We start from the raw sequence: 26,550 nt of genomic DNA on the forward strand, positions 1-26,550 counted from the left end.
AGGTACATTAAACTCAACTTGTGCATCACGTTAGATTTTTTGCAATGATTCTTTTGATACCTTAAAGTTTCAACTTTAGTAGTGCCATTTGGAAGTTAGCAATACGGAGTTGTCAGTGTGTAACTCCACACGAACCAATGGGGCTACTCCTCTTAACACAGTAAAATTGACAATTCGGGGTTTTTGCTGTCAGGATATGTAAAATATAACTGATATCCTTCTCTGTAATATAATACACTCTTCCTTTGAGGCTTCTTAGACCTACCTTAGGTGTGACTTACAAATATTAAAAAAAGAAGGTTTTGGCTTTGCCACAGGTTGAAATGGCACAGCCGAGTTAGCAGTTTTAATGCTACTCTGCCAGCCTGCAATGGCAGTGTGGGAGAGATGTTACACATTGTCACACTTGTGGTGGCACAATAAGTATTGCAGTCCATGAGGAACACTTAATGTATAGACTCCAGGTACAATGGGTGTCATACAATAGACATCAATGTAATAGTAAACTTATGCTAATTGGAGATAAGCCAATTAAACATACACTTTTAAGGGTCAGAGTACATGCACCGAGGCCTGGAATGCAGGGTCCACAGGCACTACAGTCATTACACAGCACTAACTCCAGCAACATTAGGGCAAAAAGCATACGGGGGAGCCTGCAAAAAGAGTCTCTCACACTTAACAACATAATTAAGCATTGCTTTTGTTCTTTTACAACAAATAACCAAACAGTATAGCATTCTACCTACTCCTGAAATAAAAATGAGTCTTAAAAAAACCAATGATAATGAACAGAATATTTTATGTTACAGATCTCTATACGCCATGATGTTTTCTAATGAGAATTAGTCACGTCAGTCACATTGCATTGAGGCAATAACAGGATTTTGTCACAGTAAGAAATGTTTGATTTTTGCTCTGTTGTTGCAAATAACGTGTTATTGCACATTTATTTTCACAGGTGTGTGTCTACATTTGTGATTATGAATTTATGAAACAAGTAGTATTTATAAAAGGACAAACAGATGTCAAGGCCAGGGAATCTTAGTAAGCGAGTGAATGGGGTAATACGGACTTTAAAAAAGCTCTTGATTTGACACCATGGTGATGATCTTTACCTTTATACTTTCAACAATTCCGCACACATTCATATTTACCAGTCACGTACCCTTGTGCAGGGCAAGATCGCAAGGTTTATAATATGAAGAAATTCTAAAAATAATAGATTACGTAAGGTGAAAGAGAGGACTCGTATTTTGAATTGGTATTCTGGATTCGCTTTTGCATTCATTCTATCTCCCAAATGCTGATATATTTCAAGTCCCCTTGCTTCACTGGTATTCCACATTCTAAGCTATGAGTTTTCTATAATGAACGGATTCTCAGATTATTTTACAATATCTGCATTCTTGTGAAGCTTTTCTCATGTTTGCCACAATGAATTGCCTTTATTAAGGGTATCTAAGTGAAGTGTTTCCTACAATGAAAAGGTTTCTCATCAGTATGGATTCTCTGAGAGTGATTTCTTATGAGTAAAGCTTATCCTACATTCTGTGCATGGATACGGTTTCTCACCAGTGTGGATGTTTTCATGTCTTAAGATAGCTTTCTTCTTAGTGAAGCCTCTCATACATTCAGTACACCAATGCAGTTTCCCACCAGTATGGATTCTCTGACGCTTCATCAGCTTACCCTATACAGTAAAGCTTTACCTGCATTCTGTACACTGATCGGGTTTTTAATAAGTGTGGATTCTCTGATGTTTCAACAAAGTGCTTTTCACAGTGAAGCTTTTCCAGCAACCTGTTCACGGATGGGGTTTCTCACTAGAATGGATTCTCTGATGGCTCAGCAGGGTACTCTTCTCAATAAAGCTTTTCATGCATTCTGTACACTGATAAGGTTTCTCACCAGTATGGATTCTCTGATGGGTGAACTGGGTACCATTCCGAGTTCCGGCTTCTGTACACTGATATGGTTTCTCACCAGTGTGGATTCTCCGATGCTTCAACAATGTGCTCTTCTCAGTAAAGCTTTTCCTGCATTCAGTACACTGATAGGGTTTCTCACTAGTGTGGAGTATTTGATGCTTCAACAAATTGCTTTTCACAGTAAAGCTCTTCCTGCATTCTGTGCAATGATAGGGTTTCTCACCAGTATGGATTCTCTGATGGTTCAACAGCGTACACTTCACAGTAAAGCTCTTCCTGCATTCTGTGCAATGATAGGGTTTCTCACCAATATGGATTCTCTGATGACTCAACAGTGTACTCTTTTGAGTAAAGCTTTTTCCACATTCTGTACACTGATAGGGTTTTTCACTAGTGTGGATTCTCTGATGTATTAACAAATTGCTTTTCATAGTAAAGCTTTTCCCACATTCTGTACACTGATAGGGGGTTTCACCAGTATGGATTCTCTGATGCTTCAACAGAATATCCTTCCGAGTAAAACTTTTTACGCATTCTGTACACTTATAGGGTTTTTCACCAGTGTGGATTCTCTGATGGTTCAACAGCATGCCCTTTTGAGTAAAGCTTTTCCAGCATTCTGTACACTGATAGGGTTTCTCACCAGTGTGGATTCTCTGATGCTTCAACAAATGGCTTTTCACAGTAAAGCTCTTCCTGCATTCTGTACAATGATAGGGTTTCTCACCAGTATGGAATCTCTGATGGTTCAACAGCGTGCCCTTTTGAGTAAAGCTTTTCCAGCATTCTGTACACTGATAGGGTTTTTCACCTGTGTGGATTCGCTGATGTATTAACAAATGGCTTTTCACAGTAAAGCTCTTCCTGCATTTTGTGCAAAGATAGGGTTTCTCACCAATATGGATTCGCTGATGGTTCAACAGTGTACCCTTTTGAGTAAAGCTTTTTCCACATTCTGTACACTGATAGGGTTTCTCACCAGTGTGGATTCTCTGATGGCTCAACAGCGCGCCCTTTTGAGTAAAGCTTTTCCAGCATTCTGTACACTGATAGGGTTTCTCACCAGTGTGGATTCTCTGATGGCTCAACAGCGCGCCCTTTTGAGTAAAGCTTTTCCCGCATTCTGTACACGGATAGGGTTTCTCACCAGTGTGGAGTCTCTGATGGTTCAACAGCGTGCTCTTTTGAGTAAAGCTTTTACCACATTCTGTACACTGATAGAGGTTCTCACCAGTGTGGAGTCTCTGATGCCTCAACAGCGCAACCTTCAGAGTAAACCTTTTTCCACATTCTGTGCAGTGGAAGTCTTTCTCTCCATTATGCACTATTTGTTGTTTTAAAAAACTGTTTGTCTTAATGAAGCGTTGCCTACATTCTGTATACTGATAGATTTTATTGGCGGAATGGCTTGTCTGATGCATCATCAGTATGCCGTTCTCACTGAATCATTTCCTAAATTTTGTACAGTGACAGGGTTTCTAACAAGTATGGTTATTCTGATGAATCTGATCTATGCTATTCCAAGTGAAGATGTTCTCACATTCGGTACACTGATAGGGTTCCTCACCAACATGAATTATCTTATGCGTCACTATTGAATTTTGTTTGCCCTTTCTGTACAGTGGCATGGTTTCTAACCAGTATGGACTATATGACAACAGTGATTTCTTCTCAGCGAAGTTTTTCTCACATTCATTACAGTGAAAGTGTTCCTCACCAGCATGGATTATCAGTTGCTTTACCAGTGTGCCATTCTCAGTGTAGCTAATCCCACATTCTGTAAAATTATAGCGCTCATCACCTGTATGGACTCTCTGGTCTCTCAACAGCTTCTTTGTCTCAGTGGAGCTTTTCCCCCATTCGGTACACTGGTACGGCCTATCCTCAGAATGAACTATTTGATGCCTGTACAGAGAAGAACCCTCAGTGCAGGTTTATCCACATTCCATAGACAGCTAGATTTTCTCCCCAGTGAACATTCTATGATATTTCAACAGAAATGTTCTGGGATCATGCTTTTCTCACACTCCTTACACTGGTATGACCTATCCTCAGGATATTCAGATTAACTGCTCTAATTTCACATTAGAATTACAATTGTGGGAGTTCTGAGTAAACCAAAGGTTTTTCACACTCTGTATACTCAAAGAGATGATTTCTGGTGTGAATCTTTTATAACTGTCCATTAAGATGAGCTCTGCATGAAATTTTTCACGAACTGGGTCTGTGTTTTTTCCCTGAACGTATACATCGTAGGGTGTGTATCCAGGTCCAACCTCCAGCCGAGGGTTTTCGCAGACTCTACACACTTGTACAGTTGATTAACTGGTGCTGGGGTGCTGCAGGTCTCTTCATCAGGTTTTATTGATTCTGTGAATGAAAAACAAATCTCTGTGAGGATGGGAATGAAATCAAAGGGACTTTTTCATTTATTTATTTATACAGCACATCATTCATCCATATGGATATCACGGCGTTAAGGACAGCACATTATTAGTGAGGGTAGAGTTCTGACAGAGGGTCTTTAGGTTGTTAAACAGGTCTTGGGTAACAGATTTAGTTTTAATGTTTTCCTGAATATTAGGTAGTCATTGATAAGCCTACGTTCTAGAGGTAATTAATTTGAGTGAGTCACTGCTAGATGTGAAAAGGAGCGATCTCTAGCCCTGCTCTTCTCGAGGCGCTTAGTTTTTGCCAGTGCCTAGTGGCATGACCTCAAGTTCCGTGTGGGTGCTTAAAAGACAACTCTATCACTAAGAATTCTAGGGCCCAACTGATATAGGACTTTGTACGTATGACCGAATAGTTTAAATTTGGCCCTTTGTCGCACAGGGAGTCAGTGGAGCGTCCTCAGGCTTTTTGATGCTAAACTGTACTTGCTTTTGTTGCATACCAGTTTGGCTGCCACATTCTGAACCATCTGCAATGGAGTGAAGAGGTAGTCCACCATACCCACAAAGAGTGCGTTCCCATAGTCCCATTTGCTAATTAGCAGTGCTTTGGACGATGGTCATCCAACACTCTAGAGGGATCCATTGAAAGAGTCTTTTTAGCAATTTTAGAGTTGCAAAGCTTTTCCCACAAAGTGTAAGCATGTTTAGTGCATTATCAACAAGAATGCCAACGTTTTTTTGCAGCCTATTTAACTGCGGGTGCATTGCCCAGTGACGAGTGCCACCAGGTTGCATTCCAGACTGACTGTGCTCCACTAAAGAGCAGAATCTCAGATTTGTCTGCATTCAGTTTCAGACAGTGATTGGACATCCAAGCCACTATTCCAGAGAGGCAGTTGGTTAGTCTAATCCTTGTATCTTTGAGCCCATCAATAGCAATCGACAGTTGTGTATCATCTGCGTAAGAGCAGAATTAGACTCCCCATTTTTCGGTGATTTTCGCCAATGATGATACGAAGACATTAAAAAGGGTAGGGCTAGGAAAGGGACTATAAAGGACAGAGAAAATAGATGAGGAAGGAGTGATTTTGAAGAGGAAGGAGTGATTTTGAAGGGGAAAGGCAGGGAAGGAGGTAGCAGAAAAGCAACGGGGTCTGCACTCAAGATATTTAGGTTTAATGTCAGAGTTAGAGGATAAATGTAAAGTCCACTTTTCTGATTGCAACTGGTGAACTAGTTGATCCTATTGGTGTCTCCTCCAATCAGATCAGAACTGATCAGACTGTTCAGTTTTGAAAAAATGTGCACCTCTTAACCATGACATTTTCTGGTTGATAACCCAGCAACAGTACTATTACACCCAAGATTAACCAGTAACTTCTAGGACTAGTAGAGTGTGTGAACTGTCCCTCCACTAACTCAGACTCTAAATACCAGATCCCTGTAAGCGCCACTGGAACCGCCTTAGAATTTTATTGACTTTGTGAAGTAAACTTCCATAATGCAGGCAATATTGGATTACTTCTCTGAACAAATTAGCAGTCTTTCAAATCTAAGGAGCGGTTTCATAACATTGCAGACCTACAATGTCCTAATGCAGTTAGTTTCCTCCTGTAAAGCAGCGATGTGAGGGCGTGTCATGATATTTGAAAAATCCATTTAGAGATTTTGCAGTAGAATCTTTCTCCGCTTGTACTCATTGACTAACTGGGTAAGGAAGCATAAAGAAACCAACAGAGACTAGGCAACCTTTCTCTGGAGGAATATATTCTATATTTATTAACCCACTACTAGTAAAAGACACACATCAGTGAATCATAAATCACACAAGCATAGGTTATGGATAATTCTTCACAACATTTGATCCAAGTGCCGAAATATTTTCTCACAAATTAATGAACATTGCCATCAAATCTCTCAATAAAAGCATCACCCCAAATTGGACTTGCAGTCAACAATACCATAAGCTGTCTTCAGAAATGCAATCATGGTGTTGTGAAGGACCACCTACAGAAAAAATATGATGGCAGTTATGTAACAATTCTGCTCTCCGTGGAACAATCTTTGAAGCCTTATCTATTAGTCTATATATCTAATGCACAATCCAGATTGTTAATTTGGACTGAAGAATCAATAACAAGTGACCCCCATATTATGGCATTTTTCGCAACAACGCTTTGGATTCTGGTGTAAGCAAATTTACTTTTCCCTTTTAAGGCTCAGGCTTCTGAGGTCCACTACGCAAGTGGTGTTGCTTAAAATTCAGATTTGCACGTTTGAGCCCCACATCCTAAGTTAAAAAAATAATAATCTTACAGTTTCGACCCCAAAAAAGATGTGTTGCATAATTCACACTGAATACAGAGCATTTCAGACAGCAAGAGTCTGCATAGTGTACACATTGCTAGTGCAATAGGCAGACAATCCACATGTAAACAACAAAAGCAGGGCCTTTAATTTTGATGAAAAGTTTGCAATGTTATCACTGCCAAGCCTGAAAAATCCGAGGTGTGCACTAATATAATGCATTTCGTAGACATAGGTATGCAAAACCTTGTAGTTTTTTCCAACAATTTCACCAAAAATACTTACTGAATCATAATGCAAATGTGCATGAAATTCATATTTTATCTATGTAAGTATTTTTTCTGGTTCAGCGGTTTCAATTCTTTACTGAACCAACTTTCCTTAATGGAAGGCACCCTTTACAGGGAGAATTCAATGTGTGGTAGAAAATAAGGATTGGAAAGACCTGCTGTAGACTGCAGTGGATGCACGTCTGTTGCCTGCTACTTGGAAACTGGACTGGAGCAGCAAAGGAGGTCAAGTGATGGCCGTCCGTGAGCTCGATCTGCCACTTCTTGGCCCTCCATGAACTCCATTTTTCATCACTGGCATGGGGGGCAGCTGGGCGCTGCAGAATGTGAGCTGTGAACCTAGCTTGAGGAGCAGGGGAGGGTGGCAACTTCCAAGGTATTCTTCTCCATGATAACCGGTGTTGTGTGTTTGCTGCATGGTTCTCCACTCCAGCCTTGGCTGCCCTGAGGTCTGAGGGAAGCTTCTAAATCGGCCTCAGTGCAGCACCTGTGAGAAGCTCACGTAGAGTGAGCGGGCCAGGCTGATCGGTGCCACAAATCACGTGTTACCACGACAGTCCTGAGCTATCCTCGGCTCTGGGTATGATCACAGAGCTGCAAGCAGGATAACAAACAGGGAAGTGACAGAGTCACAGTATCCAAGCTCAGAGAGACGACTGTTACACAATCACTTCTGTAATGTTACTGCTGTACGGCACCCCGTAGTGACGTGTGCGCGTAAAGCCAATCAGATAGCGCCATTTCAGCCAGAGACCTTTTTTGTGGCCAAGAAGATAAATATAGCAGACATCGTGCTCCTCACCTGATTTCACAATTATTTCGCAAATCGCGAAATCACAAAATGCTGGAGGGTTTGACAGGCTCTAGGAGGTCAGAGGAGCACTGAGACTGCGAGGGCTCAGAGGAGCACTGAGGCTGCAGGGAGCTCAGAGGAGCACTGAGGCTGCAGATAGCTCAGAGGAGCACTGAGGCTGCAGATAGCTCAGAGGAGCACTGAGGCTGCAGATAGCTCAGAGGAGCACTGAGGCTGCAGGGAGCTCAGAGGAGCACTGAGGCTGCGAGGGCTCAAAGGAGCACTGAGGCTGCAGATAGCTCAGAGGAGCACTGAGGCTGCAGATAGCTCAGAGGAGCACTGAGGCTGCAGGGAGCTCAGAGGAGCAGTAATGCTGCTAGGGAGCTGAGATGAGCACTGAGGCTGCAGGGAGCTCAGAGGAGCACTGAGACTGCGAGGGCTCAGAGGAGCACTGAGGCTGCAGGGAGCTCAGAGGAGCACTGAGGCTGCAGATAGCTCAGAGGAGCACTGAAGCTGCAGGGAGCTCAGAGGAGCACTGAGGCTGCAGGGAGCTCAGAGGAGCACTGAAGCTGCAGGGAGCTCAGAGGAGCACTGAGGCTGCAGATAGCTCAGAGGAGCACTGAGGCTGCAGGGAGCTGAGAGGAGCACTGAAGCTGCAGGGAGCTCAGAGGAGCACTGAGGCTGCAGATAGCTCAGAGGAGCACTGAGGCTACAGATAGCTCAGAGGAGCACTGAGGCTGCAGGGAGCTCAGAGGAGCACTGAGGCTGCAGGGAGGTCAGAGGAGCACTGAGGCTGCAGGGAGCTCAGAGGAGCACTGAGGCTGCAGGGGGCTCAGAGGAGCACTGAGGCTGAAGGGGGCTCAGGAGCACTGAGGCTCCAGGGGCCTCAGAGGAGCACTGAGGCTGCAGGGGGCTCAGAGGAGCACTGAGGCTGCAGAGGCTCAGAGGAGCACTGAGGCTGCAGGGGGCTCAGAGGAGCACTGAGGCTGCAGGGGGGGGGTCAGAGGAGCACTGAGGCTGCAGGGGGCTCAGAGGAGCACTGAGGCTGCAGGGGGCTCAGAGGAGCACTGAGGCTGCAGATAGCTCAGAGGAGCACTGAGGCTGCAGGGGGCTCAGAGGAGCACTGAGGCTGCAGGGGGCTCAGAGAAGCACTGAGGCTGCAGGGGGCTCAGAGGAGCACTGAGGCTGCAGATAGCTCAGAGGAGCACTGAGGCTGCAGGGGGCTCAGAGGAGCACTGAGGCTGCAGGGGGCTCAGAGGAGCACTGAGGCTGCAGGGGGCTCAGAGGAGCACTGAGGCTGCAGATAGCTCAGAGGAGCACTGAGGCTACAGATAGCTCAGAGGAGCACTGAGGCTGCAGGGAGCTCAGAGGAGCACTGAGGCTGCAGAGGGCTCAGAGGAGCACTGAGGTCGCGAGGTCTCAGAGGAGCACTGAGGCTGCAGGGGGTTCAGAGGAGCACAGAGGCTGCAGAGGCTCAGAGGAGCGCTGAGGCCGCGAGGGCTCAGAGGAGCGCTGAGGCTGCAAGGGCTCAAAGGAGCACTGAGGTTGCGAGGGCTCATATGAGCACTGAGGTTGCGAGGGCTCAAAGGAGCACTGAGGTTGCGAGGGCTCAAAGGAGCACTGAGGTTGCGAGGGCTCAAAGGAGCACTGAGGTTGCGAGGGCTCATATGAGCACTGAGGCTGCGAGGGATCAGAGGAGCACCGAGGCTCTAGGAGCTCAGAGGAGCTGTCACATGGTTACAGAGGGCACTGTCAACATCTTTAAGTTAGCATGAGCCCGAGAGCCATGATGCTGCTTCTGCACACACTACTAGACGCTTTCTCGAATGCAAGACTGTTACTCTGTTCACATGAGAACTGTCTGCTGCAACCATTCTCTGCTTATTCCTGGAGTTTAGCCTGAACAAGCCAGGTCAAACAACAATGCCCCTTGTTATCCTGTTCTGGTCAGGCCCTAGCACGTAGGCAAAAAATACCCTGCAGCTGCTGTTTGTGGAACACTCACATTTATGATATTACAAGAATGTTTGTTTAACAGACACAGACTTGGAGAGGGACCTTTCCAGGGAGATGAGCATCATGCACCTGTGATGTAGAAATACGATTGAGGTCCTATAGTATGGGGTCTGCTGACAAAGCCCAGAGATCTTCTATTATATAATATTACATATTCTGTCCACGTGGAGGGAGCTTAGGCATTATAGTCCTGTCCCCATTGTCTTTTAAAAATGACATCTCTTTTCATAATGTATGGGCTTGCTGCGATGCGGACAATATTTGTATTATGAGTTATTACTCTAGTAGTGGCATGTATACTGATTTTTAGAGCACGTTAGTTGAAATAAATATTTAAAACTAATTCAGTGACTCTGTCAGATATTATAGTGGACAGGTACGAGAGTGTGAGCGAAAGTGAGTGTCTTGTTACCACGATTCCAGAGAGATCAGGGAGTGTTGTGTTCTGGGTTGTCTAATCATTTGTTTCTCCATTTGTGAGTAGGAGAGCGAATATGACACTATAGCTAGTCCGTCTTGGGCTTGTGGGTACGAAGGCGATAGGAAGACTTAGCCCCTATACACCGAGGTTCCATATACCTGTGCATAGTTTTGTATATGTGCAGAATTCCTACATGAGAGCACTGAGAGTACAGGAGGAGGGTCGAGGTGAGGCGAGCGAGGCGATCGAGTTGGCGGTGCGGGGGAGTCACGGATCACAGCGGCTCGGTCACGTACCTGGCTCCAATTTGACCTGACCCACCTGGAGAAAATCACCAGTGGGGTTACATTTTAACGAGCCGGAAGCAGTGACTACGGGGTCCCCGTCTGAGAGCCCGGTTGAGCGGCGAGGCAGAACCCAGAGACAGGCCTCGGCAGGCAAGTGCGAAGGTTTCAAGCGGGCATCTGGAGCATAAGCATGAGAGCCCGGTCTCCCTTCGCGGCGGCCGTGGATTGAAGTGCCCGGGAGTGTCCCACAGAGGCGGCCCAACTAGGTCCAGCCTAAGGGTCACCCCAAGGGTGGGAATACATACGATCTATGGACACAACATCTCCCATATTCATACATGATTATGGCAATGCTTTTAAGGGCCTAGAGCCTTCTACAGTCAAAACGCTTCTTGGAGCTACAACTGTAAAAGGCAAATCCCCAAGGGCAAGTATAACAATAGGTGGATGGCCAAAAGATCTAACCCCTCTCTCACCAATGGGGCAGGAGTCATCTTCTCGTCGGCTCTCAGGTACACTGTTCAGGGGGTAGACGAAAAGATCTTTGTCTTGGCACAACTTGGGAGCCCCTCCAGCTTTATTTGATCTACATACAACAAAACAGGCAGCAAACCAGGAAGAGGGATTGGGCTTGGGAACAGCTGGGAGGACTTCAACCGGCACTAGCAGCCCGCACAATACTCCAATAATCTCGATGGTCACCTGCCTCATACCAAAAGAAGATACGGCCATCGCCACTCCAACCCCGGGTACCACAGCTCTTTTTAGCAAAGGAGGGTCATGCACAACCATAGGATCTTCCCCTGAGCTCGACCCGGAGAAAAGGGACTCTTTATATAGATCACCATCGTTCCTGCCATTCGAGCTCCAATGTGCTCAGGACAACTTGTTAAGATCATTCAGCACATCCCTCACAACTGCCATAAACGTGTTATCATGGCAATCAGAGAAACTCAAACTGCAAATGGATGCTGTTAGAAATGGGATTTCCGGTTGGCTAAGGCTTGCGCCAAAACCAGTCAGAAAACACCACTCTAGTCAGGGCAAGGGAGTTACACGCCAAGATAACCCCTGCTCACCCGCTTGGTAGCGTGACACGAGCATTAAGGCTTACCCCGGAGGCAATGTAAGTTAAGTATTTGCGCACACACCCACCAGCAACAACATCCCAGGCCCCCCACAAAAGGAACTCCACACAAGGTTATATATAAAAATAGCCGTCGTATTATACCAAACACATTGTTATGTTATGTTATTTTATGTTATGTTAATTAATTTATAGAGCGCGTCTGTTACCCGAGGGTGTCCCGGCGCTATCTGCTATCCTGAGGGAGGGAAAAAAGACGAGTTGCACGGCAAAGAGGTGGTTCTAGAACAACCAAGTTTTAAGCATTTTTCTGAAGGGTAGCAAATCCGTGCAACTCCTCAAATAAAAGGGAAGCTGAATACACAGTTTTGCTGCGCCCACCACAAAATTTTTCCCGCCCTAGTGGGCTTTTTTCACTGGTGGTACTCTCACCAGTTTTTGAGCTGATGAGCGTAGAGGCCTAGTTGGTAGATACCATTGAAGTTGGTCCTGTAGACAGCGTGTTCCCTGGTTCTGAAGGGACTTAAAAACGAGGCACATCGATTTGAAGTGCACTCGTTGTCTCACTGGCAACCAGTGAAGTCTACGGATTTCACTAGAAATAGGGGAGAATTTAGGTATGCCTGAAATCAGCTTAGCAGCTGTGTTCTGCAGCATCTGTAGCCTATGCAACAGCCTCTCTTGGATGTTTAAATAGAGGCTGTTGCAATAGTCCAGTCTTGACATGACCAGTGCCGTAACCACCATCTGTCGACTCTCCTTAGGCAGAAAAGGGAGGATTTTCTTTGTAGTTCTAATAGTGAACATTGTGAATGACACCATGGCGTTGACCTGTTTTTTCATGTCCGAACTGTCATCCAGATACACTCCCAAATTTTTCACATGTGTGGAAGGTACAGGCAGAGGTCCCAAAGAGTCAGGTCAGCATTCTAGGGTCCACAAGTTAATATCGTTCCCAAATAGAATGACCTCAGTCTTGTCTGAGTTTAATTTAAGACAATTACTGGCCATCCATGATCCAACTGCTTCCATACATTTGTGTAGCTTGTGGCTAACAGCCCCTTCTAATCCTGGAAGGAGGGATACCACTATCTGCGTATCGTCCGCATAGGAGGTAAGATGGAAACCAAAAGATCTTATCAATGGAGCCAGGGACGATACGTACACGTTAAATAGAGTTGGACTTAATGATGATCCCTGTGGGACCCCACAGGGAAGTTGAAAAGGGGCCGAGCAAAACTCTCCAAGGGCTACTATCTGCCTACGATCAGAGAGGAAAGACTTTAAGATCTTCCAGGCAGAGTTCTTTACTCCGCAGGCTGACAAACGGTCCATCAGAAGATCATGATGGACCGTGTCAAACGCTGCTGAGAGATCCAGCATAATCATTGCTGCTTTACCACCCTGATCCAGAGTTTTCCTAATCTCGTCAGTAGATTTTAAGAGGGCGGTTTCTGTACTGTGGCCCTCCCGGAAGCCATATTGAGTACAATCAAGCACTTCAGCGTCATATGGATATCTGCTCAAATATCTATTAATCCATTTCTCCAACATTTTGGCTGGAAAAGGTAGGCGAGAAATGGGTCTGAAGTTGCGAACATCTGTTGAGTTAAGATTAGTTTTTTTTAGCAAAGGGATCAAGGAGGCCATCTTCCAATACGCCGGAAAGCTGCCCACCCCAATACCGTATTAAAAAGAGGAGTCAGAGCCGTAGTAAAGATTTGAGGGATCAATTTGGCTATTTTAATAGGACAGGGGTCATAAGGGGAGCCTGATTTCAAGTTTTGCAAAAGTATGGCAGTATCAGTGTTGGATAGCAGAGGGAATTCAGTCAAAGCGTTCTGCGTTTGTGAGGCCATGTTATTATCCATGCCTGGTTCCTGAGAGAGACCATTGTTGGCATTATTGAAGGTTGAGAAAATATCCTCAACTTTATCTAAAAAGTACCTGGCGATTTTATCACAGAGTTCCTGGCTCTCTGCCACTTGTGACGTATGAGGGTTGGCCAATTTGCAGACAACCTTAAAAAGTTCTTTTGCTGAGTTTTCCGCTAGTTCAATTTGATTAGCAAAGTATTCTTGCTTAGTCGTAAGCAACAGTTGCTTATATGCCCGCATACTTTCTTTATGTTTTGTTTTATCCTCTGCCTTACAACCCTTCCTACATTCCCGTTCAGAGTGCTTACAGATACATTTCTGAGCTTTTAGATTAGAGGTATACCAGGGGGCAGAAGGATAGATCCTTTTAGGGTAGAAGCGTTTTTTGGGGCGAGCTTATCACAAGCTTCATTAACCCAATCATTAAATCTGGTAGTGACCATGTCAACCTCACCAACTAAAGAGGGCAATGTGGATTCCAAGAGGTCTGACAAATCTTTAGCTTCAATCTTATTCCAGGCATGTGTGAAGCTGGGCTTTGTTTTAGCTTTCACATGATTCTGTTTATCTAAGCAGGCTATTTCAAATAGAATAGCAGCATGGTCCGACCATACTACTGGGCACACCTCAATGACAGATAGCTGTGGGTAATTTGAAAATATCCCATCCAGCGTATGTCCTGCCGAGTGGGTGGCCCCTTTAACTATTTGTAAAAGGTCTAGTCCATTCATGAGGTCCAATAATTCCTGTGTGTCTAAATCTGCAGTGTCTTCCAAATGGAAGTTAAAGTCGCCCATTATGGAAAAAGATCTGTCACTTATGCCTTCCTCCATCAAATTATCCACTAAGTCAATAAACAAATTTCTCAGCCCTGGTGGCCTATATAACACAATTCCTCTAAAATTATCCTTGTGTGGAAGAAAGAGGGAGAAGCTCAAGGCTTCACATCCCCCATTAGTAATTGTTTTAAATATAGCTTTCATTGGATAATAAACTCACACCTTACAATGTGCCATAGGCACAGGCAGAATTTTCGGGGGATTATGTACATGGGATAGGGCCACGTGGGCCACTGTCAGGAATAAGCACTTTTAGAACTAGCACTTTGAAGGAATAACACTTAGCACAAAGCACATATAATAACTGTAGCACCAAAAATAGCAAAAGGTAGCACACAACCAGTAACCACTGGTAAAAGGTAAGTACCACATACGCAATCCTAAACACTTTAGGCAAATATCAAGCAGGGAACCATGAACTCCCTAGTAGAACATATACTAGAAAAAGCAACCTCCTTAGCATGAAACAGACATTCAGAGGTATAGGGCAAAAAGCTTTACACATGATGCATGAAAACACATTCAGAGGTAGAGGCAAGAAGTTTTACACATGATGCATGAAAACACATTTAGAGGTAATCACATTTGCGCAGGAAAATCACGTAAGGCAAAAAACATGTACCCACCGCAAGGGCACCACACATGAACTGCCGCCCAGGCCAACTGGCCTCTCAGGGGCTGAAACGCCCTGTGTCCAGAAAAGTCAGGGCAGGCTGCGCAGGCAGCCAAAGGAGATGCAAGGGTCTAAACGAAGCAGCTGCACACTACGTGCTGGGCAGCTGGAGATCTCCTCTGGGCTCTAAATAAACAATGTGGAAGCCTCCTGGGCACTGGCACAGCTGTGCTCCAAACACGTGGGAGCCTCGTGGGCTCGAAACAGAAATGCTGCCACCACTGGAGGGAGCGGCCCGCTGCCAAATGGGGCCGCTCTACCCTCAGAAATGCCCACTTTGCTGGTGGAGCCTCGTGGGCTCTAATCAAATGTGCCCCGTCGTTGGAGTGCCCCCTCTGGGGACTCGGAATAGCAAACTACCCCCAGGAGCCTCTTGTGGGCTCTGAACAACAAAGGAATGCCCCCGACGTTGGAGCCTTTTGGCTCGATCTGCCAGAAATGCCCCCTGAGGATGTTGGAGCCAGACAGGCTCTAAGTAAACAATGCCCGGTATCGTGGGAGTCCCGCTCGGGGAATTAGAGTTAGCAAAAATGCCCCCGGAAGCCTTGCACACCTTTCCTTGTGTGCCCCCGACCTCCCGCTCCACGTAGGCAGTCTCTGGCCCCACTCACCGGCTCTCCAGGGCTCTTCTTTCACTCGGGGAGCTTTGCTGCTCTGGCGGCCGGTGCTTCTCTCTGGCGGTGGGCGGGGCTCTCCGCACTTCAGGATCTCATTGGCGGCTGCGGGGGCGGGGAGCACTGCCGGTCTCCCTCTCTACACAGGGGACCAGCGAGGTGCGGCATGGCTTCCCCAGGCACACGCAGGAGCGCGGGTGTAACCAGGGGGACCACCTTCACCCCGATGCAGGGCGCGAACATATAACGTGTGACCCCCCCTCTTATCTTCACAGCCACCGCAACTCCCAGGGTGGACCCGAGAGGAGAGATACAGCTGCGACGAGGGGGACGAGTGCGGGCTCTTTAAATGGATGGGAAGCCGAATGGCGGAGGAGTTAAGTCCTTCGATAAATGACAGCTGCGAGAACCCACAGGGGTGTTATTACACCGGAGGAGCGGACAGAGTGTGGAAGTGTGGAGAGGCGGGAAGCAGCGGAGAAGCGAAGAGCAGTGGAGAAGACGGGAACAGCGGAGAGAGCGGGACCGCAAAGGAGGAGGACGAGAAAGGTGGAGACGAAAGGTGGAGACCCCGAGTCGTATGGTCATCGTGTCCGGGTCGAATTGGAGGAACCATCAGGAGAGGAGGACGAGAGCGCCGCAGCTGAAAGGAGCAAGCCAGGAGGCCAACACCGTGCTTCGGCCAGCCGCACACCAGGAGGGGTGTGGCTATCAGAGGTGCGTACCCGTATCGTGGGCTGGGTGAAAAAGAAAGGCAAAAGCCTCCGTTAAACGTCCCACCTTTCTGTACCCTGGGAACCCCACACTATCCCCCTCTTCACGACCCGACAAAACCTGCACTACGGTTTTCCCTCACACCCCCTCCATTGTTACGAGTATTACTAAGGTAGCGTACTGATACTTGCCTCTGTTTTGTGTTTCCCCCGCACCGGTGGAGCCTGGGCCATTACGGAGCCGCAGGAGCATAGCCGGAGGAGGAGCCCCGTCCGTCGGAAGGAGGAGGGAATACTCCGAAAGACCCGAGAGGAGAGAAGTCGATCTCCGAGGAAAGACCTGTACCGATCATTTGTTACAGCAAATAAAACCTTGCAAAACCAAGACACGTCTCCTGCCCCTTCCTGCAGACCAGGTTACAGTGGTGGAGAATGCGGGCAAACCCTCCATCTGCATAACGAAGATGGACGAAGTGGTACAGGCACTTGTGAAAGGACAGGAAAGATTGGAATGGCTCGCTGAGCAACAGATCAGATCAGCGGACGCCGACCGGGTGCCCTTGACCCCCCCCTCGCCAGTGTGCCTGTGACGGTAGGAGGAGCACCCCAGCATATCAGCAGGGTGTCCTTACAGAAGTACCAACCTGGTGAGGATCCCGATGCGTTCCTACTCAACTTCGAGCGGGCCGCTAGAGCTTGCGGCTGGCCAGGAGCAAAGTGGCCGTTCTTTCTGGCGCCCTTGCTGGTGGGTGAGGCCCAAGCGGCCTACCAGGTAGCAAACCCGAGGGGCGCCACCCCCTATGCGGATATTAAAAGGATCATCCTAGACCATCTCGGTCTTGATAAAGAGGCATACCGTCTACGGTTTAGAAAAGAGAGGGGCATATCAGGAGAGACACCGAAAACGTTGTTTGTCCATTTAAAGATGGCTGCCGACAAGTGGCTAACCCCAAACGAATGCACCAAAGAGGAAATAATGGACCGTATCTATCTGGAACAGTTTCTAGAGGCCCTTCCGTTTGCAACACAGAGATGGTTGAGGCAACATCACAACCTGACCACCGTCCAGGCCGTGAAAATGGCCAATACGTATTCAAGAGTACAACAGCGACCCCTCCCTCCCTGGTAGCAGGAAAAACAGAAAACCTTCCTAAAAACAGAGAAGAAACCCCTGAAGGTCCCGGAACCACTAAAGCCCAGATCATGGAGACCGGAGCCCCCACCTCATAGCGGGCCACAATGTTTTGAATGCGGTACCTGGGGGCACATAGCCCGAATGTGCCCCAGGAAGAAACCCGCCGAAGAACCCATGGAGGTCGGGTACTTGCCCTGGACTGTGATGTATTCGGCTGAAATGGGACATGCATATCGTGTAAGTATAAAGGTGAATGGTAACCCCGTCCAAGCCCTTCTAGATTCAGGTTGCCGCCAATCGGTGGTACAAGCCCATCATGTGCAGCCTCACCAGGTCATTCCCAGGGAAAGGGTATACATCAGATGTGTTCACGGGGACGTAAGACCCTACCCCGTAGCAGTGCTTCCCCTGGTCCCGGTTAAGGGTACTCCCCAGAACATCAGAGTAGGGGTGCTGTCCTCACTACCGGAGGACTTGATCATTGGAACAGATAATCCTGCCTTTCTAGAAATGTTCCGCCGGAGCCTACGACAGGAGGAGACCAGGACCTCAACCGTTAGGGACCACAGGCCAGTACCAGCTTTGGTATCCCCCGAACCATGGATTTTGGACAGGAGTTTTCGATTTGCCCAGGCAAATGATGCAACGTTGTTTAACGCCTGGGAATCTGCTCACCAGACCGCAGGACAAACACCGGATAGATACCCTCGTTTTCTCATCAAAAACAACTTACTATACCGACAGGGACAAAAGGACGACCCAGAGCAGTTGCTCGTACCTGTACCATTCAGAGAACAAGTGCTTTTTTATTCCCACTCTCACTTGGTAGCCGGTCACACCGGGGCCGAAAAAACGACTCAGAACATACTTCGCTGCTTTTATTGGCCCGGTATTTATAAGGATGCGATGACTTTTTGCCAGGAATGTGACATCTGCCAGAAAAGGAATATGACCAGACCACCGGCGGTGCCTCTACAACCCATCCCCATTATCGGAGTCCCCTTCGAGAGGGTCGGTTTGGACCTTATAGGACCTCTCCCCAAAACGCGAAAGGGACACCAATACGTCCTGGTCATTGTTGATTACTCCACAAGATTCCCGGAGGCCTTTCCTCTCACTACCACCACCACCAAAAACGTGGCGGACAAAATGTTGGAGCTGTTTTCTCGAGTGGGGTTCCCAAAGGAAATCCTGATGGACCAGGGAACCCCCTTCGTGTCGCGTCTGATGAAAGAGGTATGTCACCTCCTGCATATCCATCAGATCCACACAGCAGTGTACCACCCACAAACGGACGGGCTAGTGGAAAGGTACAATCGAACATTAAAGACAACACTGAGAAAAATGCTGGAGGTAAACGGAGCAGAATGGGATCAGATCCTCCCCTTGGCTTTGTACGTCATACGCGGACAAAAACAAAGCAGCATGTGTTTCTCGTCATTCGAGTTGCTGTACGGACGTCAGCCCCGCTCCTTACTGGATATAACAAAGGAGGCCTGGGAAAAAGAGACCCCGGAAGAAACCCTTAAAACCCTGGAGTATGCCCGGAACCTCCGATCCAAACTGGGTAAATTAAGAGACCTGGCATTTGTCCATCTGGAGAAAAACCAAAGAAAACAGAAGACACTGTACGACAAAGGGAAGAAATGGCGTGGGTTACAAAAGGACGATTGGGCTTTGGTCCTTCTACCCTCTTCCTCGCAGAAATTCAAAGCGGAGTGGGGAGGACCGTACAAAGTGGTCGACACTATTGGGGACACCAGCTATCGGCTACGGATCAATCCCCGGAAGACCCAATTGTATCATATTAATATGCTAAAGAAATGGCTTGGGGCACCTCCGGCAGAGATACATCTGGCTACTCCCAAACCTCCAGACAGTACTAATACGATAGACCGACTCGTGATCAATGAAGAGTTAAGGGAAGACGAGAAGAAAAAACTGATGAACACGCTGCAGGAACACTCTATAGTGTTCTCAGATACACCCGGGAGAACCAACCTGGCGGAACATCATATCCCGACCCTACCGGGAAAGACAGTCAAGATCCGTCCTTATCGGATACCAGAATCCAGGAGAAAGGGGATACGCCAAGAAGTGGCCGACATGCTAAGATTAGGAGTAATTAGACCGTCACATAGCAACTGGTCCAGTCCTATCATTATGATTCCGAAACCAGACGGGACCAGGCGGTTTTGTATGGACTTTCGAGCTCTTAACGAGATTTCCACCTTTGACGCATACCCGATACCGAGGATAGACGAACTGATCGAAAAGTTAGGGGAGGCCAAATTCATAAGCACCATAGACCTCACTAAGGGGTACTGGCAAGTTCCCCTTAAAGAAGAAGACAGACACAAGACAGCTTTTTCGACTGACGATGGGCATTACGAATTTACGGTATTGCCATTTGGGCTACATGGAGACCCCGCCACCTTCCAGAGACTAATGAACAACTTGTTGACAGACCTATCAACATTTACATCCGCTTATCTGGACGACATCGTTGTCTTCAGCCCGGACTGGGCGACCCATTTGCAGCATCTACAACAAGTCCTCGAGACCCTCGATAAAGCCGGCCTGAAGATTAATGCCAAGAGATCAAGAATGGCATTCCACAAGGTGAAATACTTGGGATACGTCCTAGGACACGGCCTGATCGAGCCCCAGATAGAAAAGGTGCGGGCTATCGCAGAGACACAGTTCCCCAAAACAAAAAAAGAACTACGAGCGTTCTTAGGCCTCATCGGTTACTATAGACGCTTCATTCCCCAATTTGCCCAGATCGCCTCCCCTCTCACCGATGCCCTCCAGACCCAAGTGAAACAAGCAGAATTGTCCTCCCCCACACCGGTTATGTTAGATGCCTTCTCAACCCTGAAACGCATGATCACTTCAACCCCAATCCTCTCCTCTCCGGACTTCACGCGTCCATTTTCCCTACACACAGATGCATCGGACTATGGTATAGGGGCAGTGCTGTCACAGGTGGGGAAGGATGGGCTGGAGCATCCCATATTGTACATCAGCAGGAAGCTGTTTCCCCGAGAGCTTAGGTATCCCACAGTTGAGAAGGAGTGCCTGGCAATCCGGTGGGCGGTGGACAAACTTGCTTACTACTTGGAGGGGCGGCCATTTACTCTCTATACTGATCATGCGCCTCTCCTTTGGATGGCTCGCAACAAATCCAACAATGCGAGGGTGATGCGTTGGTTCCTTGCACTGCAGCCGTATGCCTTTACTGTATGCCACAAGAAAGGGACTGACAATAAAGGTGCGATTTCCTCTCCAGGAATCCACTTCCCGAACGGAAGTGTCCTGGGGGGATGGTGTGTAACCAGGTGGACCACCCTCACCCCGATGCAGGGCGCGAACATATAACGTGTGACCCCCCCTCTTATCTTCACAGCCACCGCAGCTCCCAGGGTGGACCCGAGAGGAGAGATACAGCTGCGACGAGGAGGACAAGTGCGGGCTCTTTAAATGGATGGGAAGCCGAATGGAGGAGGAGTTAAGTCCTTCGATAAATGACAGCTGCGAGAACCCACAGGGGTGTTATTACACCGGAGGAGCGGACAGAGTGTGGAAGTGTGGAGAGGCGGGAAGCAGCGGAGAAGCGAGGAGCAGTGGAGAAGACGGGAACAGCGGAGAGAGCGGGACCGCAAAGGAGGAGGACGAGAAAGGTGGAGACCCCGAGTCGTATGGTCATCGTGTCCGGGTCGAATTGGAGGAACCATCAGGAGAGGAGGACGAGAGTGCCGCAGCTGAAAGGAGCGAGCCAGGAGGCCAATACCGTGCTTCGCCCAGCTGCACACCAGGAGGGGTGTGGCTATCAGAGGTGCGTACCCGTATCATGGGCTGGGTGAAAAAGAAATGCAAAAGCTTCCGTTAAACGTCCCACCTTTCTGTACCCTGGAAACCCCGCACTATCCCCCTCTTCACGACCTGACAAAACCTGCACTACGGTTTTCCCTCACACCCCCTCCCTTGTTACGAGTATTACTAAGGTAGCGTACTGATACTTGCCTCTGTTTTGTGTTTCCCCCGCACCGGTGGAGCCTGGGCCATTACGGAGCCGCAGGAGCATAGCCGGAGGAGGAGCCCCGTCCGTCGGAAGGAGGAGGGAATACTCCGAAAGACCCGAGAGGAGAGAAGTCGATCTCCGAGGAGAGTTGGAAACAGAAAGACCTGTACCGATCATTTGTTACAGCAAATAAAACCTTGCAAAACCAAGACACGTTTCCTGCCCCTTCCTGCAGACCAGGTTACAGCGGGGTAGGCTCCCGTCGCTTCCTGCTTCCGGTTTCTGATGGAAGCACTTCCGGGTCACCGCGGACAGAGCGGCGGCCCGTAGTATTGATGGCTGTGTCGGCGGTCTCTCGGGGTGCCAAACGAGGGGTAGGCACCCTCAATAATTAAATATAAAGTCCCTGGCGGGGTGGCACCTGCCTAAATAAATAAATAAGACAGGGTGGGCTACCGTGAAAGTAATTAAAAAAATAGCGGCAATCCTGCAGGGTGGGCACCTGCTCAGGAATAAGCAAAATGGGGGGAGCCCCACGTGGGGGAATCCCTAGAGACAGGGAATGGCAGCTCGGGCTGGAGTTTAAAAGTATGAGGGCTCCCAGCTTTCAGGACCTAGCGCTCCCCAGGCGCTTCTACAGGCAGAGCCCAGGAAAAGCCTAGCAAAAGTCCTTAGGTAGGCAGGGGGTCAAAGGCTAGGCCCAGTGGCCAGCTCACAGGGCCCTCAGGCAGGGAGGCAGTCTCCAGTGGCATTCTTCCTGGCGCCCAGCAGCAGCAGGCCCCCCTCAAAATAGGATCAGGAGGAGAACCTTTTGCAAGGGGTCACAGCCCCTTTTTATACACAAACCTTTGTCTAGGCTGCAGGGTGGTGTAAAAACCAGTTGCAGCTGGTTTTGGAGCACTCTGATGTGGTCAGCCCCTCTTCCCATTCACTGGCCAGGCTAGGGTCATCAGTCGCGCCACAGGGGGCGGAGCCAGCATTGTGTGGGGAAAGCCAAGCCCTATTCAGGTCCCAGGTGCACTCCTCCCTCACATTAATCATGCAGATCTCTCCACTCACCACCGGGGCAGACCCATCCTGCCTCCTGGAGCCAGGCTCACCAGCCAGCTCCAGTCAATCACAAGCCAATTCACATAAATTACACAGACATGCCAACTTCTAGAAGTGGCACTTTCACACTAGACACAATAACGCCGCACACAGCATCGCACAGCATTTAATCACACGAGTCCGCACATACCAAACTCAACTTTGCACTCCCCACCCATCAAGAACTAACATGGACACATACATTCTCCATGCATTCCTATGGGAGGGCAGGCCAACCTCACCACACGCACTTTACCCTGGGACACAGAAGTAAAGTGCGCAGAAGCCAATAATCACTCACACCAGGTCACAATTAAAAGCAAAAAGTTTAGGGGTGAACTTGCCAGAAGGGCCAAGTCCAACACAACCCCCTTCCAGCCAAAACGCAGGGTAGACCAATTACCACCGTGATGGGCTTCCCTGCTTGGGGCGATAGAACACGGACGCGGGCCCGCAACTGCAGGGACACCCTCCTGTTCTACGCCACGGTGAACCCATGGGGCTCCTTCTAAAAACACTGTCTGGAACAACTGGGCTACCCCACTGGTACTCCCAAGCTGTCCGCAGCCAGGACCAGGCCCTGGGCCACCCAGGTGCCACTGGTCCTTGCCTTGCACAGAGTGGGGGGTAGTAACCCCTGGTACATAGTAGGCATTCTCCACTCTTCCTGTCTGTAGGACAGGGCTACACTGCCACTGGTTCTCCAGCCTAGGGTCTACACCCTAAGGCGGACCAGGAGTCATAGGGGAGGCTCTCCTCCCCCTACCTCTCCTTCTAGGGTTCCTCTTCCTCCTGCGAGCGGTACCCTTAGGACACCATTCTCCCAGCCTAGGGTTTAACCCCTCAGGTTGCACCGGGGTCAGAGGCGGGCTCTCCCACCCTCTGCACCCCCCTTCCAGAGTCCTGCACCCTCCCAACTGGAGTGCTACCCCTGGAAGGTGAATTGGTCAGGACGCTGGTTACAGACGTCCTACCCTTCAGGTCAGGCTGATCATTAACCTGGCCTTCCAAACTCTAGTCTAGAACCTTTGGTGGAATAATTGCCTGGCACCCCAGGACTTCTGGGGACTTACACACTATCCCCCGGAGGCTAACATATGACTCATATGTTGCGTGACTGTCTGTGTGGCGCAGATCTCCCGTCCCCTGTCTATCTGACAGTGCGCGAAGACCCCCCAGAACAGAAGTGGTGTCACACAGGTCCCCCCAAGGGAACCTAGCCCAACTGGCTAGTCCCTGGTCCACTGGTTTTTCCACTGGGGAACTCATCCCCCAATCACTTCTCACTTCGGACTCCTGTGCCCTCCCAACTGGAGTGGCACTGCCGGACACTAGAACCACTGGAGCTCTATTTACAGATGCTCCAGGTTCTCTAGACACTGGGTGATCCTCCTCAAATGGACTAACAGGACAGCCTAAGTCCCCAACCTGGTGTTCCCTAAAGAAAGCACCCAGGTTCTGAGATAGGGCTTCGGGCATCTGGGGACTCTCGGTCACACACTCACTCCTGCCCCACTGAGCAGGAAGTAAGCCCATACACCCTTCTCGCTACTCTGGGACCTAGCTGGGCTACTCTGAACCTCTTCCACCACGCTGGGCTGGAAGATACCTGAACCATTACTTTTGGAATCACTCACCAATGACTCTTCAGAACCTCTAGCACTTTCCCAGTGGTCTGCTTCCTTGGCAAGCGTCCAACGGCAAAAGGAGTCATACCTCAACAGGTGCTGGCGCAACTCCGGCCAACAACGACTGAGCACCTGCTCTTTGAGAACAATACCAAACAGTTTGTCAAAATCAGGTCCCGTGGGAACCTCTAACCACTCAATCAGTGCCACCTGACATTCCTCTGTGAAGTCTTCCCAAGACTGGTGAGACAGTTTTTTACTGCCCCTGAATTTAAACCTATACTCCTCTTCTTGGGAAACAGGTACCATACTGTGGGAACTGGGAATGGGACTCCCTGCACTGGACTCCATATCGCTGCCTCCACTGGACTCAACCCTCCCTGGGGAATCCAGAAAACTACATCTGCGCTCAGGGGTTAATCTACCTTCCAGAGCTAATTTCTCTCTGGTGAAGGCCCTCTCAGCCTCCTGCATCCTCTCCTGTGCTAAGACCCTCTCAGTGTCTAGCTTCTGTTGTTCAAGGCCCAACACCTTAAGACTCAACTCTTGAGCCCATAATGCCCTTTTCTCCTCTAAGGCTAGCTTCCTATTCTCCAACTCCAATTTCTGAGCTCCCATATGCTCATAGCTCTCCTTCTGGAGTTTCTCTAAAGCCAGCTGATGCTCCCTTTATTCCCTCCTATCTACCCACTCCTCTGGGGACAGGGGAAGGGATCGGGCGCTGCTTCCGACACTGGACCCAGCAAGGGACTCCCTATCTGTGGGGTCTTCACTATCTGCTGGCGTCCATGTACTGTCATTTTCTCCCTCTGCTTCAGACTCTTCAGAGCTCCCCTCAGACCCACCACCCTCACGGCGTGCGGCCCGGGCCCTTTCCTCCTCACTGCCCTCAAGATCCCATTGATCCTTTTGCCATAGGATCAGGCTTTCCCTCAGTTTGGACTGGGTGTCTGACTCACCCACCTCTATGCCTCTCTCTTCACAGAGCCTTACCAACTCTAACACACTGTATCTAAACAGACCACAGAGATCAAAAGCAGGCTCCATTTTGGCGGACGTTCGAGAAAAGTTTAACACCGGGAACCTAGGGGTCTGAGCTAACACAGGAGTACACAATTCACAAAGTATTCAGCAAGCTCCCTATCCCAGAGAACTCACACTCATTTGTCCAGTGCAACACACCCTTCATCCACCCCCCCCCCCCCCAGACCGGTGAGAGAGTATCTACTGCCCCTGAATCTCAACCTGCACCCCTCTTACCGAGCACCAGGTACCAGACTCTGGCAACGGGACGGGGAACACATGCACTGGACACACTTTTGCTGCTTCTACTGGATCCCACCCTACTGGTGAATCCAGAAAACTCACACTGCACTTAGGGGATGATCTACCCTCCCGAGCTAGGGACACCTAACTCACAGTGCACAAGAAACACATTTCCAAAGAAATGACATTTTGAACAAACTTAAAAACAATAATCCCCTTTCATGTGACTATCTAAAATGCAGTTTTGTAGTGGAGCCAGTTGCCGCTGTGGTACAGCGCAAACAAATCCGGATCCTTTCCGCTGACTTCCAGTGTTAGAAATGGGATTTCCGGTTGGCTAATGCTTGCGCCAAAACCAGGCAGAAACCACCACTCTAGTCAGGGCAAGGGAGTTACATGCCAAGATAACCCCTGCTCACCCCCTTGGTAGCGTGACACGAGCAGTAAGGCTTACCCCGGAGGCAATGTAAGTTAAGTGTTTGCGCACGCACCCACCAGCAACAACATCCCAGGCCCCCCCCAAAGGAACTCCACACAAGGTTATATATAAAAATAGCCGTCGTATTATACCAAACACATTAGATAATAAACTCACACTTTACAATTTGCCATAGGCACAGGCAGAATTTACAGGGAATTATGTACATGGGACAGGGCCACGTGGGCCACTGTCAGGAATAAGCATTTTTAGAACTAGCACTTTGAAGGAATAACACTTAGCACATAGCACATATAATAACTGTAGCACCAAAAATAGCAAAAGGTAGCACACAACCAGTAACCACTGGAAAAAGGTAAGTACCACCTACACAATCCTAAACACTTTAGGCAAATATCACACAGGGAACCATGAACTCCCTAGTAGAACCTATACTAGGAAAAACAACCTCCTAAGCATGAAACAGACATTCAGAGGTATAGAGAAAGAAGCTTTACATATGATGCATTAAAACACATTCAGAGGTAATCACATTTGCGCAGGAAAATCACTTAAGGCAAAAAACATATACCCCACGCAAGGGTACCACACATGAACTGTCCCCCAGGCCAACTGGCCTCTCAGGGGCTGAAACACCCTGTGTCCAGAAAAGTCAGGGCAGGCTGCGCAGGCAGCCAAAGGAGATGCAAGGTCCTAAATGAAGGAGCTGCCCACTACGTGCTGGACAG

At 48.6% G+C, this 26,550-nt stretch overlaps 1 protein-coding gene and 1 long non-coding RNA gene across 2 annotated transcripts in view; both read right to left on the reverse strand.

The window, feature by feature from the left end:
* Nucleotides 1-784: 784 nt before the first annotated feature.
* Nucleotides 785-3,488, reverse strand: LOC147724990 (uncharacterized). Its single transcript, XM_086966468.1, has one exon. The coding sequence runs from the start codon at nt 3,353-3,355 to the stop codon at nt 1,808-1,810; it is 1,548 nt and encodes a 515-aa protein (XP_086822594.1). The 5' UTR covers nt 3,356-3,488; the 3' UTR covers nt 785-1,807.
* Nucleotides 3,489-3,700: 212 nt separating this feature from the next.
* The window catches only part of LOC147724991 (uncharacterized), a 93,108-nt gene continuing 70,258 nt past the window's right edge, over nt 3,701-26,550 (reverse strand). Inside the window, exon 3 of the long non-coding RNA XR_015309948.1 lies at nt 3,701-4,301. This is a non-coding gene — a long non-coding RNA (uncharacterized LOC147724991). The remainder of the gene's footprint in view (nt 4,302-26,550) is intronic.

This window comes from Lissotriton vulgaris, chromosome 4_1 (genome assembly GCF_964263255.1).
Source record: "Lissotriton vulgaris chromosome 4_1, aLisVul1.2, whole genome shotgun sequence".
In the NCBI taxonomy this organism is placed as follows: domain Eukaryota; kingdom Metazoa; phylum Chordata; class Amphibia; order Caudata; family Salamandridae; genus Lissotriton; species Lissotriton vulgaris.

Bases quoted from the DNA above. Each gene is read 5' to 3' on its own strand.
- LOC147724990 (XM_086966468.1), bottom strand. From the start codon at position 3,355: ATGATGCATCAGACAAGCCATTCCGCCAATAAAATCTATCAGTATACA.